Source organism: Apium graveolens, chromosome 8 (assembly GCF_009905375.1).
Source record: "Apium graveolens cultivar Ventura chromosome 8, ASM990537v1, whole genome shotgun sequence".
Lineage (NCBI taxonomy): Eukaryota > Viridiplantae > Streptophyta > Magnoliopsida > Apiales > Apiaceae > Apium > Apium graveolens.
Genome location: NC_133654.1, coordinates 217644844 through 217662012, shown reverse-complemented (window position 1 = coordinate 217662012; position 17169 = coordinate 217644844). Strand labels below are relative to the sequence as shown.

General features: G+C 35.2%; 1 protein-coding gene and 1 non-coding gene across 2 annotated transcripts; one reads left to right on the top strand and one right to left on the bottom strand.

Moving 5' to 3' along the window:
• Positions 1-891: 891 nt before the first annotated feature.
• LOC141680341 (uncharacterized) lies at positions 892-3290 on the top strand. The gene is made up of 4 exons (XM_074486595.1): positions 892-1227; positions 2077-2571; positions 2648-2717; positions 2920-3290. Exons 1-4 carry the CDS (start codon positions 892-894, stop codon positions 3288-3290), a joined length of 1272 nt encoding a protein of 423 aa, XP_074342696.1.
• Positions 3291-16649: 13359 nt separating this feature from the next.
• On the bottom strand, positions 16650-16756 carry LOC141682263 (small nucleolar RNA R71). Its single transcript, XR_012559664.1, has one exon. It is a non-coding gene; the product is annotated as a small nucleolar RNA R71 (small nucleolar RNA).
• Between the last annotated feature and the right edge of the window lie 413 nt (positions 16757-17169).

The following is a 17169-nucleotide window of genomic DNA, read 5'->3' as shown; positions in this document are numbered from 1 at the left end:
AGGATATGCAGATAGGAAGGCCAATTGTAAATATTTCATGCCTTGTAATTTTGTATAAATGAAAATGGTGTCAACGGATAACTTAAAAACCTTCAACGGATGAGAAACAAAGCTTCAACGGATGTCTCTAAAGCTTCAACGGATAACATCCTTCAACGGATGAGTGCATCAACGGATAGAGCTTCAACTGCTAACACATCAACGGATGAAGCCATCAACGGATGAAGGCTTCAACGGATGTTCTGTTAGATAGCAGTTGACAAGTGGTAGTTGTACCTACAAACAGAGGCACATGGGTTGACAGAGACAACTGAGATGTGGTAGCCTATTTCAGGAACATCAGAAAAAGTAGCCGTTCTACTCTAGTATAAAGAGGCAATAGTCAACAATACACTGGAGTAAAATGGAGAAGAAACAAGTGGAGAACTTATTTTATAATTGTACTTTTTATCTTTGTCTTCACTTGTAAACTTGGTAATATATAAACCAAGTAGCAGCTAGTAATTAGATAAGAATTTTTCCAGAGCTGTTTAGAAAAATCTTGAGAGAAAAATTATCTAGTTTGTACTAGGACGCAGCTGTGATCAACTTCTTGAATCACAGATTTTCTGAAATACCATCTCTGGTGGAACAAGAATCCACCAGAAAAGTTTTTAAGGTCTGTTGTGTTCTTTACATTAGTGTTTGAATATATATCTGTCTGTATTAGCTTAAAGCAATTCATACACTTGTTTATCTTAAACACATAGCCTTTGAAACTGCTCAAAACTTGAAAAAGTTTTGAGATTTATATTCAACCCCCCTTCTGTAAATCTCATTGTTAGTTCATTAGGAATAACACTTATTGTTTAAATGACCTAGCTAATGATACAGAAAAATAAATTAGGATATATGGAGAATGACAAAGATGAAATAAATGAAGGTCTTGTAAACATGAGGAAACCTGGTCTTCGTGTATTTCCAGTCTCTCCTTATGCCTCAGGTGAAGGTTTGCCGTATGCTCCAGTAGATTGGCCTTGTCCGGGTGATAAATGGCGTTGGAAGGTGGGAAAGAGAATTATATCTTCCAGTGGATACTTTTTGGATAGATACCTTTATCTTCCAGATCGTTTATATGATAAATCTAAGAGGAGGGGTTTTGCAAGTAAGGTTTCAGTTGCAAATTATGTTCGCGAAACATATCATGGTAGAGATGTGAAGGCATTTTTTGATTCATTTAGCTGGAAGGTTCCCTCCAAAAGTGCATCTCAAATCAAAGGTTGGCTTCAGATTCTCTTAGATGTGTTGTTTGTATAAAAACATGCAATTATTCCTTGCACACAACTTTGATGCAATTTTATTCATGTCCATAATTCACTTATAAAGTCTGTGTACCATGTGACATGGAAGTCTTCATAATATTTTTGTATATTTTAGTCATAATCAACATGTTTATTTTTGTATTTTTTCTATTTATCAGTATATGAACATATGTTGTGTGGTGTAATGCACAAGTTTCAACTGACAGTTTAATTTATTGTGAATAAATGAATATATACATGTTTCCCATACAACTCACTACGTGTTTTCTCTCTTAATTCTGATTCTCCTTGTTAGTAGTTTATTCTTTTACATTCTATATTATCTGCTTTTAATTTTTGAATAAGGATTCAAAAAATTTCTTAACATAAATAATAAACTGGTTTCCTAAATTTTCTTGACACAAATAATATTTTTTTCCCATTTACATGCATAAAGTCAATCTGGTCATGTTTAATTATCATTGTCGTGTTTATTGCATTCATGCATGTGTATTAAAGTTTTAACTCATGATCCTAGATATTGCCTGTCATTTATAGTTTCTCTTGAATTGTACATTTATAAACAACTGCCATAACTGTGACTTAACCTCGTATCAATGTCAGTAATTTTTGAAGGGTTTTCTGGTACTTGTCAACAAAATTAATAAAGCATGTCAAAGCTTCCAATCCCGTCATTTTACCTAAATAATTCCCACTTTTTTAAATACCTCTAATGAGTTTAAATATCCATATTTGCTTTCGGTGAAATACATATTTTTCTTGTTTCGGATCCCAGCGGGCAACAAGTGGTTGCAAAGCTGGTAACAAGTTATGCAGCAGCTTAATTGAAACTGGAAAGCCTCACTCTAGAACAATATTGTCATGTGATATTTATTGTAGTGAACCGGGATTCTGCGGTGATTGTTGCTGTATCCTATGTAGAAAGACTATTGATTTCTCTAATGAAGGTTATAACTTTATTAGATGTGAAGCAACTGTAGAAAAAAGCTGTATTTGTGGACATTTAGCTCATCTAGACTGTGGTCTAAAATCCTACATGGCTGGGATAGTAGGAGGACGTGTATGCTTAGATGTTGAGTACTATTGTCGACGTTGTGATACAAGAACCGATCTGCTTCCGCATGTTAAGAAGTTTTTGAAAATATGTGAAACTATTGATTCTCATGATGACATCAACAAAATTCTCAAACTAGGAGTGTCAGTTTTGCATGGCTCCCAACGAAGAGACGCAAATAGGTTGTTGAATATTTTTGAACTGGCCATAGAAAAGGTAAGGTAAATTTTATTAAAAAAATGATGGTTACTATTCTTGAAGATTAACTAATAAATTCTGATTTCTAAATCAGCAACATGGTTCAAGGATCAAAAGTGGGACTGCACTTGACGATGTTTGGAATGTGGATAAAAGCTTAGCTGGTACAAAAAGTGTTTTTCTCTTAGCGACATGTTATCACAACATGTATATACAGTCATGTCAACATAATTTTTTTTTAATTTATCTTTAGACATGATTGTGGGAAGGTTAACCTCCCAACTTAACATATTTATTATGTTATTATGTATGTAGCAGGAACGACATGTGATATAGAAGGAGAGTAATTTATAGACATTGGATTAGGATCGCCAAAGAACGTATATGAAAATTTTGATCATGTGGAAGAGTCCTTAAAAATGGACCATCATATTAGTCTGACACTGCAAGCCTTAAAAACGTCCAAAGAGTGGGAGTTCAACATAGCGAAAGAGAGGCTGCATGAACAAAAGAGTTGCATTCAAAACCTATATCAGCAACAAGATAAAGAAAAGACTGAAGTCGCTCCCCACATACTAGATGTTGCTGACCCAAATGATGTGCTCCACTTTACTGGTAGTAGAGTGAATAAGATAAATAAGGAATTACGTAAGCTTGAGAATATGAAAGAAGTGTCCAAAGGATTCGCAAGAACTTCAAAAGAAGTTTTGAAAAACCATTTTGGCTTAGAGATGTGATGAGGTTTTTTCAGATTCCATCTTAAAGACATTCTATATACATTAGAAATGCTTTCTTTTGATATTTTTAATAGTTGTGTTAATAAATGGTATATGAACTACCAAATAATTTTTTCCTATTGTGTTTTATTATATATTGAAAACTATTATACATTCTATATACATTACAAATGTTTGTTCTTCATCAATGAAAATTGTATTTTTTTTTCTTTTTATCACATCATAATTTATCAATTCAAAATAGTTTCAAATGGTCAAATAATTCAAAACATTTAATTTTCCCAATAAATGATGACTAAAAATGCAAAAATATGCTCAAATGTAACCACAATAAATCATTTCTCATATTACTAATACATGAAATTCTAAGTTACCGATCCATGAAAATTTTAAGTTAGGAAAATTTTCGTCATTATCCCCTCTTCTTGGATCCCTAAAATTACACTTTTTTGAAAATGTCACGATAATTTTCATTTTAAAGCACAAAGCCCATATCTCCAAATATCAAACCTATTTTTCACCTCCAAAAAATCCCAAAATATCTCCATTTCTGATCACGGCCTTCATAGTTCTATGATAAATCTCATTTTTTCTTTAGCGATGGAGATTTTAAAATTCTTATTTGGGTGATGAAATTGATGAAATTGGGGTATCTTTGATGGTGATGTCAGCATGAGGAGAGGGGAGTGTCTGCATTAGAAAGGGAGGCGAAGACGTGAGGGTGGCACATGAGTATACGAGGGGAAGTTTGATCCCTCAGAGCAATTGGATTTTTGAGAGAATGAATACTTGTTGTAGTGATTTGTGGGAATGAAATTGAATGAAATAAAGGCCCGAGTATTGGTATAATGTCTAATAATGGAAATAGATAATTGGTTTTTCTGCATGTCTCATTAGATTTTCTTTTTAGTTGCACACAAACTGAGATACATGTTCAATTTTCTTCGTCATTTAAAATGAGTTTCTTCAAAATAGTACTTAATCATCATATAGATAAAAAGATATATAACAAGAAGTGAAGGCACTAATAAAACATGCTTAAGATGGAAATAAGAAATAAAATTATAAATAAATATTTTTTATTCAATTTTACTTAGTTGTGGTAACACATAAAATTCTAAATTTACTAAAACACATATTTTTTTATCACGCAATGCCCTTAGAAAAATGTTTGTTGTCCTAATTTCTCAAAATCCTAAAACCCCCCACTTTCTGGCACTGGCACAAGTAGCTCCCCATTTAAGAACACCACCATAGTCAATTCCACTCCCGCTACCGCCGGAAGCATCAACCTTAGCATTCGCCACCAATAAATCCCAAGTTTTCTTTAATTTAATCACAACCTTTGTAATTCCCTATAAAATCTCTATCACATTGCCCTCGATCATGTCATCTCACGCGTCAAAGTATTCAAATTTTTCAATGTTGGCTATAAATTTGACCAAAGTGGACGTATATTTGATGATGACATTACCGTCAGACGTGAAAGTGAGCTTAAGGACCTACGCCATGACTAAAGGGAAGCACCGAAGTTTGCAATTTGGTCAATCATAAAGAATTTCACTTTTCAAGAACTGTGATGTTTGGTTTAACACTAAGGGGGTGAATTTTTATTGCATTGGTTTGTCTATGAATAATATTGATAAAATTGTTAGGTATGAAATACACACATGGGGGGTGAATGTGTGTTTCTTGATTTTTACTTAAAAAAAACTTTGTGAATTATTTTCAAGAAATCAAGTTTAGTGTTTTGGCTTACTTGAAATCTATAGCTAAAATATTTTGTAGTGATAATTTGTTAACTATAAAGACACGAAAAAGCAATATCAAAACTTCCTTGATATTTATTAAAAATTAATTGGGTTGTTATAATGGCAATTACAATGAGAATCAAGGCTGTAAGGTGGAGCGAATATGAAAAGATTTCCTCAGTTCAGATTGTTCTCTGCAACTCGGGAACATGAAGTTGGAATCGCTAGTAATTGGCGTCTTATTTCGGATTTAATGCAAAATTATTTATCTAGTCTAGAAATGCCTGTTCTTGATCGATCTGCTTATGAAGCCAAGCGAGTTACCGGGTAACCTCCTGGGATCGATAAACCATTTGGATCTTAATAACCAACGAGGTACGATGTTGCACTATAGTTAGCTCAGCACCAATCAAGAACCCCCATGGAATTCCAAGAGTTATTTTTAGACATTCATTCCAACCCTCAACCCTAACCAAATAATAGCAGCTTAAAGTTAGGCTTATCCACATACATCATCGTTGTTTGATCAGCGGGGAGGAGTATCTCATAAAAGTATGGGGAAATGGACTCGACTGGAAGATTCTGAAAGAGACTCGACTAGAAGGTTCTGAAAGTGACTCGAATGGAAGGAAAGGAGATGAGAGGAGACTCCCACCCACATTCTCTTTATCGAATCCTTCTAGGAAGATAGGACTACTCCTCGTGCTTGCTCTTGACCTTGGCTAACGAACACGCCTGCTACCTACTGTATTGGACCCTCGACCAGGCATCTAGCTTTGTCGAATGGGAACCAATACCACTGTGCAGGAATAGTTGAGTGGCCGCCGGCCCCGGGTGTCTTCCAGTAAAACCCTAAACCCTTAATCCTTTGTTTTTTCCTTTCCATTCACTCGGATCTCTTCCGTTTCAACGATTTTGTCTGGATCCTCCTTTTCTTCCGAAAAAAGGGAATGGGAAGGATCTTCTTAAGTTCTTGATATTAAAGAACTTAGCTTCTTCTAATTGAGAGAATCAATAAAATCTAGATTATTTTGTTACAACTGGAACAAAAGACTGTGACATGCTTTATAGATAAACATGCATAGTTTACAGAGATTATACTAAAATAGACTAACATATTTTCTCAATATTTTTTGTTTATTTCTATTTTAAGTGTTACATATCTGCATACAATCTTTCAGGTTTGCTACACTCCTTTGTTTAGTTCATCTTGGCCCTTGATCTTGCACTCTTCAAGATGAATTTATAGACTTTTCATTTTAATAATAAAATGGTTTATTGAATGGTAATCAGAAGTCTTCATGATAGATTATTCTGTAATTGAAGCTGTTATCGAGATCTTCTAAGTACAAAAATCCTTGTCGATATCTCCACGTCTCTACATGTATTTGATTTGTCAACGTCTTAATAACTCTACATGCATTTGACTTGTCGATCTCCACTTCTCTACATGCATTTGGCTTGTCGACATCTTCATATCTCTAAATATATTTGGATTGTCGACATCTCCATTTCTCTACATGCATTTGACTTGTCGATATCTCCACTTCTCTACATTTATTTGACTTTTGTTAGATAAAGTGACTTTTCTATAAGTGAGATGACTTCTCTACAAGTGAGATGACTTAAGTGAAATGACTTTTCTATGGGTCAAATTGACTTCTCGATAAGCTTGAACAATTCTCGATATACTTCTCGATATTTCTTGATCTGTGACTTCTCGACATCTGGCTTAGAACATTTTTCAATCTACAACACTATTCTTCTCCAAGCTATGTATCTTCATTCTGAGGTATGATCAAGCTTGATCTTCTTCCAGAGACTTATTCTTTAGCTTGTTGGCTTTTTACTGAAAAATATTCCAGTCTAGTCTTCTTCAACATTCTTACAGACTCAAAGAATATAATTACAGATTATATTTTTATTACAAGTCAACTTAATCTTAGGATTATCAATGTGACTTAGTCTTGTTATATTAAGGCATGTCTTGCACAACAATCTCCCCTAATTTGTGAGAAGATTACCTGTCAGAAATTCATGCCTAACAACAAGACTAATCTCAAGCTAATAGTGAAAAACAAACAGATATACACAATACATTCTTTTATATATAAGTGTCACCTAGCTGTTACAATGAGAATTGAGTTTACAGAATTAGTTAAAGTTTTCATATCCTGACTGAGATCTAATCAAGTTCTTCAGCCGGACAAGGCACTCAAGTTCTTCAATGATTTTAGTTCCTCTCAGTGCTTCCACAAGCTGCATCCATTCTCCTAATGTATAACTGCCAAAATGCTCAACTTTGTACCTTGACAATCTGTGAATTTTGATGTTCGAAAACATACCATTTTCTGAAATCCTGCTTAATCCTCTAGCCTTGAGTTCATTTGATCTTTTCTCCAGCCTTTCTAGCTTCTCAGCCTTCTTTATAGCCCTCTCTTCCATTTTAACCTTTTCCTTTGCTCTTCTTTCATTTCTATTTACCAACATCTTAGCTAGTTATACCTTCCTCTTTCTTGTGAACTTGCCATTTTTAGTCGTCAAACTTATTATCCTTTCAAGCTCCACTATTGATAAGTTTTCCATTATTTCTTTCTTGAATATGTTGAATGAGCCATCCTTGAAGTAGATCTTCACTTCTCCCAGAACATCCACAGAGACTCTACATATGAGTTTAGCTTGTTGATTATTATAGTCATATTCTGGGAGTTCTTCTGAGATTGTTAGAAAATCACTTTGATTAAAATATGCCCACAATGCTCTCAATTTAACTTTGTTTTTTCTTGGCTTTCTTCCAACAGACTTGAAGTGAGTAATGACTGATGGCTTGATTGATGGAGGTTTGGATAGTTTCTTTAATGTGGTTTGATTGGTAAGGATAGGTTTTTTTAGTAAAGAGTTGGCTATGAGTTTGTAGACTTGTTTAGACTTGGAGGTTTAAACAGTTGGAGTTTTTGATTGTCTAGGAATTTGGTTTAGTTTTCTGAGCTTCCATTCTCTTTACATAGTATTGAGCTATAAATTTTTGGATGATTGGTGTTTTCTTGACATCTTCCTCATCTTTGTCATGTTGTTTCTTCTTTCCTCCATACTTATCACTCCTTTTGTTGTCATCACCCTTATCACTCCCTTTTTTCTCATCCTTATGACTTCCACTGCTTTTGCTAAAGTGACTAAGATTTGAACCAAAATATTTATGTTCATCTTTCTTTTGCTCATCATCATCCTTGTCCTCATCCTGGATATTGATAGCAGCCTTAGGAAGCATGCTCTCAGCATTGTCAATGTATCTTCTCAGAATCTTAATAACTTCAACATCATCCATAAATTTGTTCTTTTTTAGCTTCAGCTCTGACTTCAAAGTCATCATCAAAACTTTTTTTTCCACCACACAATGTTTAGAAATAAGAAAGTGTCTGCATTTTCTGGTGGTTGGGCATATGTAAGCCACTCCTTTTCTAGGGTTAAGATAAGATTCAGGAAAGGCTCATTCTTGTCCTGATTTGAGTTCTTTTAGAGTGTCTTCTGGAATCAACCTTAACCTTGTTAACGAAGATGTCCAATTCTCAGGCTCTCATTGATCTTAAAAATTAAGGAGACCTGCATGCACGTATCAACACCAGAATCTTTGATGTTAACCATAACCCTTTTTTCTCTCATCATTCCATTGGTGACTAGCTTAGCCCTTAAGAAGTTCACATTCATGTCAATAGCTTTTCAGTAGGTTTGGTAGTTGTGGTTAATTGAAACTCTTAGGCACTCTAGAATATCACTAAATTTCTTGTCTATGTAAGATCCTTCAGCTTCCATCTTGAGTCTCTCTTCCATACCAACCTCTTATAGATTAATAGATTTTAGCTTGGACTCTGACTTCATCTCCCCCTTAGGCTTATTAGCAAGCTAAATGGAGCATATAGAGATTTGAGCCCAGACATTGTACATTGTAACCTGAGGTGGAATCTTTAAATCCCCCATGATAGCTCCCAATGAGACATTAGTCTGCATTTAAAAGTAATTCTGGGAGTCGATCAATAACTAGATGTCATTTTATTGACTTTGAATTTGAGTTGTTAGATGAGTGACTTGAGAAACCAAACTTGTGTTGGATGAGTGAAGTTCATTGATCTAATTTTGAAGATTTGGGATTTGGGGAATTAAAGATTTAGAAGCTGAACTACAGAATACTCCACTACCAAGGTTGTCCTAGACCACTCTTCTTATTTCTTCAGCTATCAAAGCATAAGGTTCATACCTAGCTTTGTGAATTTGATCTACCTTGACCTTTGTGTCATTATTCTGAGAAATTTAATTCTGTAGAATGTTATGCAAGCCTAGAAATACCTCCCTCGGTTGCTTGATGCTTTCTTCTACACTTGAGAGATTAAGAGTGGCCAGTTTGTTAAAAAAATTACTGAGTTGTTGTTTGACCTCCAACTGGTTGGGTAGGAGCTCATCTATCTTCTCTCTCACTATCTTTTTAATGCTTTCTTGATGACCATCCACAGTCTTTGCCAGTGTTTTCTCAATGTAGTTAAATATTTTGAGTTGGGCCTTGTTGACTTTTGTGATGACATCATACACCTCTTGAGGAGTAAGCACCTTGGCATTGCTACCTAAAATGGTGGCGTACTCCTCCCTAAACCTTGACAGAGCCTCCTCTATGTTTATTGAGAAATATATAGATAACCAAGCATCAACATTGCCATCATGTTGAGCTTTATCCACTATCTTGGCTTTCCAGTCTTCAACCTCTTCTTTATGAGCCACAAGGATAGCTTGATAGTCTTGATTTGTCATTCCAAAGGTCATAAAGTGTTGGGAAATATTGGCTAGGACTTCTATTTGATCCACAAGCATATCATCTACATATGCTGGCCAGGCTTGGGTATCTTGAATCCAGTTGGCTAAGAGACTTCGAGATGGTTGTATTGAGGTAGAAGGTAGGTTAGTGTTTGGAGTTGTAGTTTTTGGGATGATAGGGTCTGTAACACCTGTGACTGTAGTCACAGTTTGGCTCACAATTGGAACTGTGATTGTGACAGTGTGTTGTTCATCTTGAGAGTGAACCTCCATTAAAATTATAGGGGAGTTGGTCAGGTTACCGTCATGTACCATGGCTCAAACCCTTGTTCTTCTTGCAAAGAACTGACACTTGAAGGTGCTTGATATCTTTCCTCTGGATCATTAGAAATTGTACTACTAGTTTCAATTTTCAAGGAAATCTCATCTAGGGTTTTGAGAGGAGTTCATCCTCCTAGAGAACCCTCCAGTTAAATTGGAGAGGTGTTGAGTATCTGCTCCTCAGGAGTACTACCCTAAAAATTTATGGCATGTGAAGGCTCATTGGCACATGAAGGTGCTTGATCTGTCACAGGGTCTTCAGTGAAAGCTGATGAAACCCCTGTGTTTGTGATGGTGTCATCATGGTCTACCTCGGCATGTAGCCTCTCACCATCTAAATATGGGTTCTGAGTGGTGATCACAGTTTCAAGAACTGTGTCACTTGATGTTGGTAGGGCCTGAGAAATTGATTCAAGCCGTTCATTACATGAAGAATAAATTTTAAAGATAAGAGTAGTGATCTCAGTAGTGAGTATTGGAAACTCCCTCTAAGTAGAAGAGGGAGTTTGAAGTGATATGCTCTCTAAGTGTGTGCCAATCTCATGACTTCTTTCACCTTCTTGAGAGTGCTCAAGAAGGGGCGCATACTCTGTACATGGTGTATTTGGGAGAATGCTTTATTCAATAGTGACACCTTGTTGAGAAGGTGCCACCAGAGTCTGTTTACTTCCCTTATTCAAATCTACATCTTTTTGATAAGATGCAATGATGTCCAAATGAGTGGTCAGCTCTATCTTCTTCTTTCTAGGTTTCTTGACCAGGAAACTTTCACTCTCACTGAATTTCTCTCCACTCTCATTGATCACACTCAGTTTTATATGCTTTCTCTTCTTTTTACTAACTTCACCCTTTTGAGAGGATGAAGCAGTTGGTTTACTAGAATCTAAAATTTTTGAAGAAGTGGTTTCAGCTATGGAAGGCTCCTGCGGTTTGCCCTATTTTTGTAATGCTACAGGTTCAGGAGCCATAGCTGTACTAGTAGATGAAACACTTCTCATGTCGGGCATATGATAGGGGTTAGTCTTTAATTTCTCTAATATAATTGTAGTGAGATTAAGACTTACCTTTACCATATTTTTCTTATTCAGTTGTCCAAATAAAACTTTGGACACTGGCTTAGGAATGTCTATTAAACTTTTATCAATTCCTTCAGTTAAATGAATGTTATTGACCTTATGGTTTAAAACAACCATTATAAACCTAGGAAAGAAAATTTTCTTACCTCTAGTCTCCAATGGAATTGTGAGACTTGTGCTTAGCTCACTCGCGATCAGACTTCCAATATCCAAGTGTCTGTCATGGGCCATTGAGAAGACCGGCTTTTGAACTATACTGGAGATATTGTCAAACCCGGTCTTTCTACAGGTGAAAGCTCTGATCACAGTGTCAAACACAAATCACCATTCCCTCTTGAGATGCTTCTTGTTCAGCCTGGCTAAATCAATTTTGTCTCCATAGTCTATAGTTTATTAAGTCCATGAATTCCATAATCTCCTGCGAGGTAGGAGCTGCACCCAAGTTCTCTGTGGATATCCACATTTTTGAAGTTGAGGAACTAGTTTTCACATTTTTGGAAATGGATATATATATATTATGGAAAATGATAGAAATTTGAATATGAAATGTTATATATTATTTTGAAAAAGTGGTAAATTTTGGAAAATGATTTAAAGAATTTTTTGACATGATGATTGAATTTTTATACAGAAAAATACTAGATTATTGAAATATGTTTTGAGGTGCCAATTTTGGAAATATACTTTATTGATAAGGTAATGTGTGCATAAACATTATTGTACAAAATATACATGATTCAATTTTTAATCTGATGTGGAGTTAATTTTTACTAATGTTGTTTTACCATCTCCCCAAATGTAGAAACAATTTTTCCAAAAATGTGTGAAGATTTAAAAAATTGAAATCAAATATAATTGCCTCAACAATTTTTTGTGATGTCCCATAAATATTGTTTTTAAGGTTATCTTCGAATTTCCCTAGATTTAAAAACAAATATGACTAATCTTTCTCCCAATTAAGTTGGATTGAGTCCGTTTCTATTATATTTACATGGAAATTAGTGATTTTGTGTTTTATTTATGTTGAAGTAGGTTCTTCCAACTATATGAGTCAAAAGAAAATTTTCAAAATCCAATCTCAAATATTTATTAACCTCCATACTGATTTCTCTCTTAAATGTTCGCTAATATTCGCACTTGTGTCTCTTCGAATAAATATTTTAATCTTTTTAAACTAAAACTACTCAATTATTTGTTGACACAAAAAAGTATGTACTCGTTGTGGTAATATATTATTTGAAAATACATCATTATTTATCGAATTTGAATAAAGGCTAAAAAATTGTCATGAATTTTCAAGACCAATTATGACTTCAGAAAAAAATCATTGATTTTCGAAAATCAACTAGGTTCCCACCTGGGCGAGCACGGTTCCGCCTTATTACTGAATAAAGGCTTGCAACTAAGTAAGAACATTAATGGGGACATGAATGCACGAGCTTGATTCACTGAACTCAAGAAACAAGTTATAACATGACATTTTAACATCATTCACCCGAAATTTCAAAATGTACATTTTATTAATCCTGTAACCAACAACAAATAAGAGTTAAGTCATCCATTGTTAACTATCAGTCCTTCAGGCTTCAAGTTTGAAGATACTTAAATTCAATGGTTACGCAACTTTTGTACATTGGTATCATGTATTAGATATCATGTATGTTTATAGTGTTTATAGTAATGGCTCAAGATATTAGATATCATGTATGTTTATAGTGATTCTAGGTTTTATCATTCACTCATTATAGAATAATATACAAACTGTCCAACTCAAACATTAGTTGCAGTCGACTAAATCTTTTATTATACTTTTTGTAAACTTCATGAAATGATTTGGCATATAGATTTTGCAGTAGGTATAACCTTTCATCCTAAAAGTGTCCAATGACAATCTATATCTGAAAAAAATGGAGAAACAGAATTTAGAAGAAGATCGTAGAGCCTTCCTATGTCCAAGTCTTTCTGAAGAAAAAAATTCAATGTAGTCCTAAGAAAGTGAAGGATGTAATCGACTTGTCTTTATGGAGTTATGGGACGGGATCATGCGACTCAATAAACTATAATTCAAAGAGTGCCATTGTTTCTGAAAATATTCAAGTTTTTTTCAACAACAATACCGATTCATAGTTCACATTCACTCTCAATAAATTATAATTAGATTTTCACTCTCCCTTTTCAATCTTGCTTAGATTTTCCCATTCTCTTTATAATCTGATAAAAATGGCCTATTTAAGAAACCGATGAAATAAATAAGCAAACCCTACCCAATGGTGTCTCAACTGCAAGAAGGTTAATACTCCGACTGAATATCTCTTAGATATTTACAACGCAGTCATCGGAAAGAAAGAACCAGTAGAGGCTCTGATGACCCCTACCCGGAATGATCTCATGCGTCGGATGATTGCTCGCAACACATGCTATGAGAGCTTTTTCTAAACTCTCATCGGTAAAGGTATATCGCCTATTTCCCTGTATAAAACAGAGCTTTTTACTGTAAATTTCTAGGTTGAGGTATACATCCCATAATTTTAAGGTTAGTAATATGTGTGATTGATCTATTGTGAATGGTGGTACTCCGATTCATCCATTAATTGAATTTTTCTCTAAAGCATACTACAATCAAAAACCTAGTAGTTTAAGTTACTCCAAAGACCCAAAATTGAACCGTTAGTCTTACCTTGAGTCAATAGAGAATTATATGTTTAAAATATTTGGTACATGGGGGTTTAAAGTATGTGTATTTTGATGAGAGAGAATTTTTATATTTAAATTGATGATGAAAAGATAGCAAAGTAGTTCGTTTGTATGGGTCCTTTAGACTTATGATGCGTTAAGTTTGTTTTCCTTCCAAATTTTAATAAACATCTCAGTTTATGAACCAGTCTTAGTTCATGTCATTGTTGGCTGAAACTATATAATGTGCCAATAGCTTATTGGTCGTGTGAGGGGATGTATTATCTTGTTCGGCCTCTAGCAACTTTTTGCATTGAGATGAGGCAACTTGGAGAGTTGACTCAAACCAAGTTTTCAACTCTCTTTTCAAAAATTTGCCTCGATTCGAGATTGATGCACTCTAAGCCCTAGCATATTTTTTTTACTTATGCCTGTAACAGATGAGGTTTTATACATGCACATGTTCGTGTGGTGTATGTGGATGAGTGCAAGTCATGCCCCCTCCATTAGCATGATCATTCAGATCATGTCCATACTGCTAAATTATTGAAATGGAGTACAGCACAATGAAGTGTTCGAAGATGGTAGTGGAAATCACAAGCAACTTTTATGGCTCTGATGACTCATGAAGTGCATCCAACACAGCATAAAGCTAAGTCCAGGTTTGGCCATGGGACGTTATTGGCATTTCATCTGACACAGACTTGAGCTAATGATAAGTGGATTTTATATCCACTTGGAACGCTGCATATCGGCTTAAGTTGGTGTTTTGGACTCAAGTATTTGGTATCTTTGATGTGTTTTTATGTTGAGTCATTTGAGGGCACTAGCCAGGAGGTAGAAAGGAGCTTTACAAAGATTTTATGCTAATAAGAGGTCAGGAATTGAGTCGAGGAAGATCGCACGAAGAATGGAGCACAAAGAAAGAAAATCCAGAAAAATAGCAGAACCCAAGCGCGCCCGTGCCAGAAGCAGGGCGGCCGCGCTAGTATGTCCAGAGAAGGAGCGCGCCCGCGCCAGTCAATTGCTGCAGAATCCGGTTTTTAGTACGATTCTGATATTCTGAGAGTCCGAATCATCCATGGGCTTATATATAAAGATAAGAAGACGTTTTAATAACAAGGAAGCCAGGGAGGATATTAAGAAGACCTATAGCACACGAGACGGCTAAGGAGAAGAAGATTTAGTTTTAAACTTTTGTATTCTTAGCATTAGGCGATACTTTTAGATGCTTGTTTTTGATTTGTTCTAAACCCTCGTACTTTATATCCCATCATAGTATTCTGAACTTATTTATTATCATGTTTTTATTGGGACCCATGGTGATGATGCGTTCGATCATGAACTAATCGTTGTCATGGGGTTCTAGCGGATTTTTTATGGATTTCAATAGTTGATTGTTTAAATCTTTAGTGTGTGGTGATTTATAATTTCCTAGTTTGGTTGTGCTAATTCATCTCTGATGTGTAGCTAACATCTAAGATTGTTTGTTAATCTCTATTGAAGCGACAGTGAATATAGAGGTTTAGAACTTGCCATGCTAGCATAGGTTTATGTATGAATTGACATGCATAATTCGTAGTGTAATTTTAACCATCTTACACACCTTATGTAATCATAATAGATAACTTGTTCTTAAACCGTTATGTTTTCAAATTCTATAGACATATAGGATCTAAGCATAATTGGTGTCTATTTGGCTTCTATCTTAATTATGGATGCTCAGTAGTAGGGCATACATTTATCAAATTTTGGCATATACTAATTCCGTGTTATCTGATTAGTTATCATCACCATCGCATACTATTAATAAAGACATTAACTTTGAATGAAGTATGTAATGAAGTTGGAAACTTGTGTATTATTCTCATATAAGTAAATCAGTTTTAATCTCTAAGTTAATGCATGCTAGTATAATCTCTTAGGTAGTTAACCAACTCAAATTTGTTACTTGTCTTAGTTGTGAACGATAATCATACATTGTTGTATAAGTGCATAATCTGGATTTAACCTAAACCAATCCCTGTGGGAACGAACTTAACTTAAATCTTATACTACTTGTGATCACGTACGCTTGCGTGTATTTTCACGTGTGTTTTAGTGTGAACAAGTTTTTGGCGCCGCTGCTGGGGAATCAAGGTTAAATTTTAGTTTATATGCTTGATATCAGTGGTCGTTAAAGTTCACTGACTCATATTATTTTACTTATAAGGTTACTTTGTTGTATTTCAGGTAGTCTAGAGAGCGTGTATGCGAACACGGTCTCAATCTCGTAAGGAAACACTAGACAAAGTTGAAGAATAGAAGCAGAAGTTGTTGAAGAAATTGAAGAAGAAGCGATCATTACAATGGGAGAACCAGCAACAACAACGAAAGCATTGATGGATTATTCTCAACCAGAGATCAATGATATTCAATCTAGCATTGTCAGGCCAGCTATCGCAGCTAATACCTTTGAGATCAAGCCTAGCGTGATTGAGATGGTACATAATTCAGTCCAGTTTGGGGTTTCTCCCATGGAAGATCCCAATATTCACATTATGTATTTCATCGAGATCTATGACACCTTCAAGTTCAATAATGTTTTTGAAGATGCTGTGAAATTGAGACTTCTCCCATTCTCTCTGAGGGATAAAGCTAAGAGCTGGTTGCACTCTCTACCACCAGGTTCCATTGCGACATGGGAGGATCTTGCTCATAAATTCCTTACAAAATTCTTCCCTATTGCAAAGACAACTGCAATCAGGAATGCTCTTACTCAGTTCACGCAGCAATCAGGTGAATTTTTATGTGAAGCTTGGGAGCGCTATAAGGAGATGCTTAGGAAGTGTCCTCATCATACTGTGCCTAACTAGATGGTGATCAATTTCTTTTATAATAGTTTGGGAGCACAGTCAAGACTTATGCTCGATGCAGCATCAGGTGGAGTTTTATGGGCTAAGAGCTATGAGGAAGTTTATGAGCTAATTGAGATTATGGCCGCGAATGAATATCAGAATCCAACTCAAAAGTTACCACAAGGCAAGGTCGCAAGAATTTTGGAGGTGGATACAGCTATGGCTATCGCTGTTCAGCTAAAGGCGTTGACTATGAAGGTTGATTCTTTGATCAACTATGGAGTTCATCAGATAACTAGTGTTTGTGAGCTTTGTGTAGGTGCACATGCGACGGAGTAATGTGTTATATCTAGTGAGTCAGCTCAGTTTGTGAGCAACTTTCAGAGGTCGTAGCAACCAGTTCATGCCACTTATCATCCTA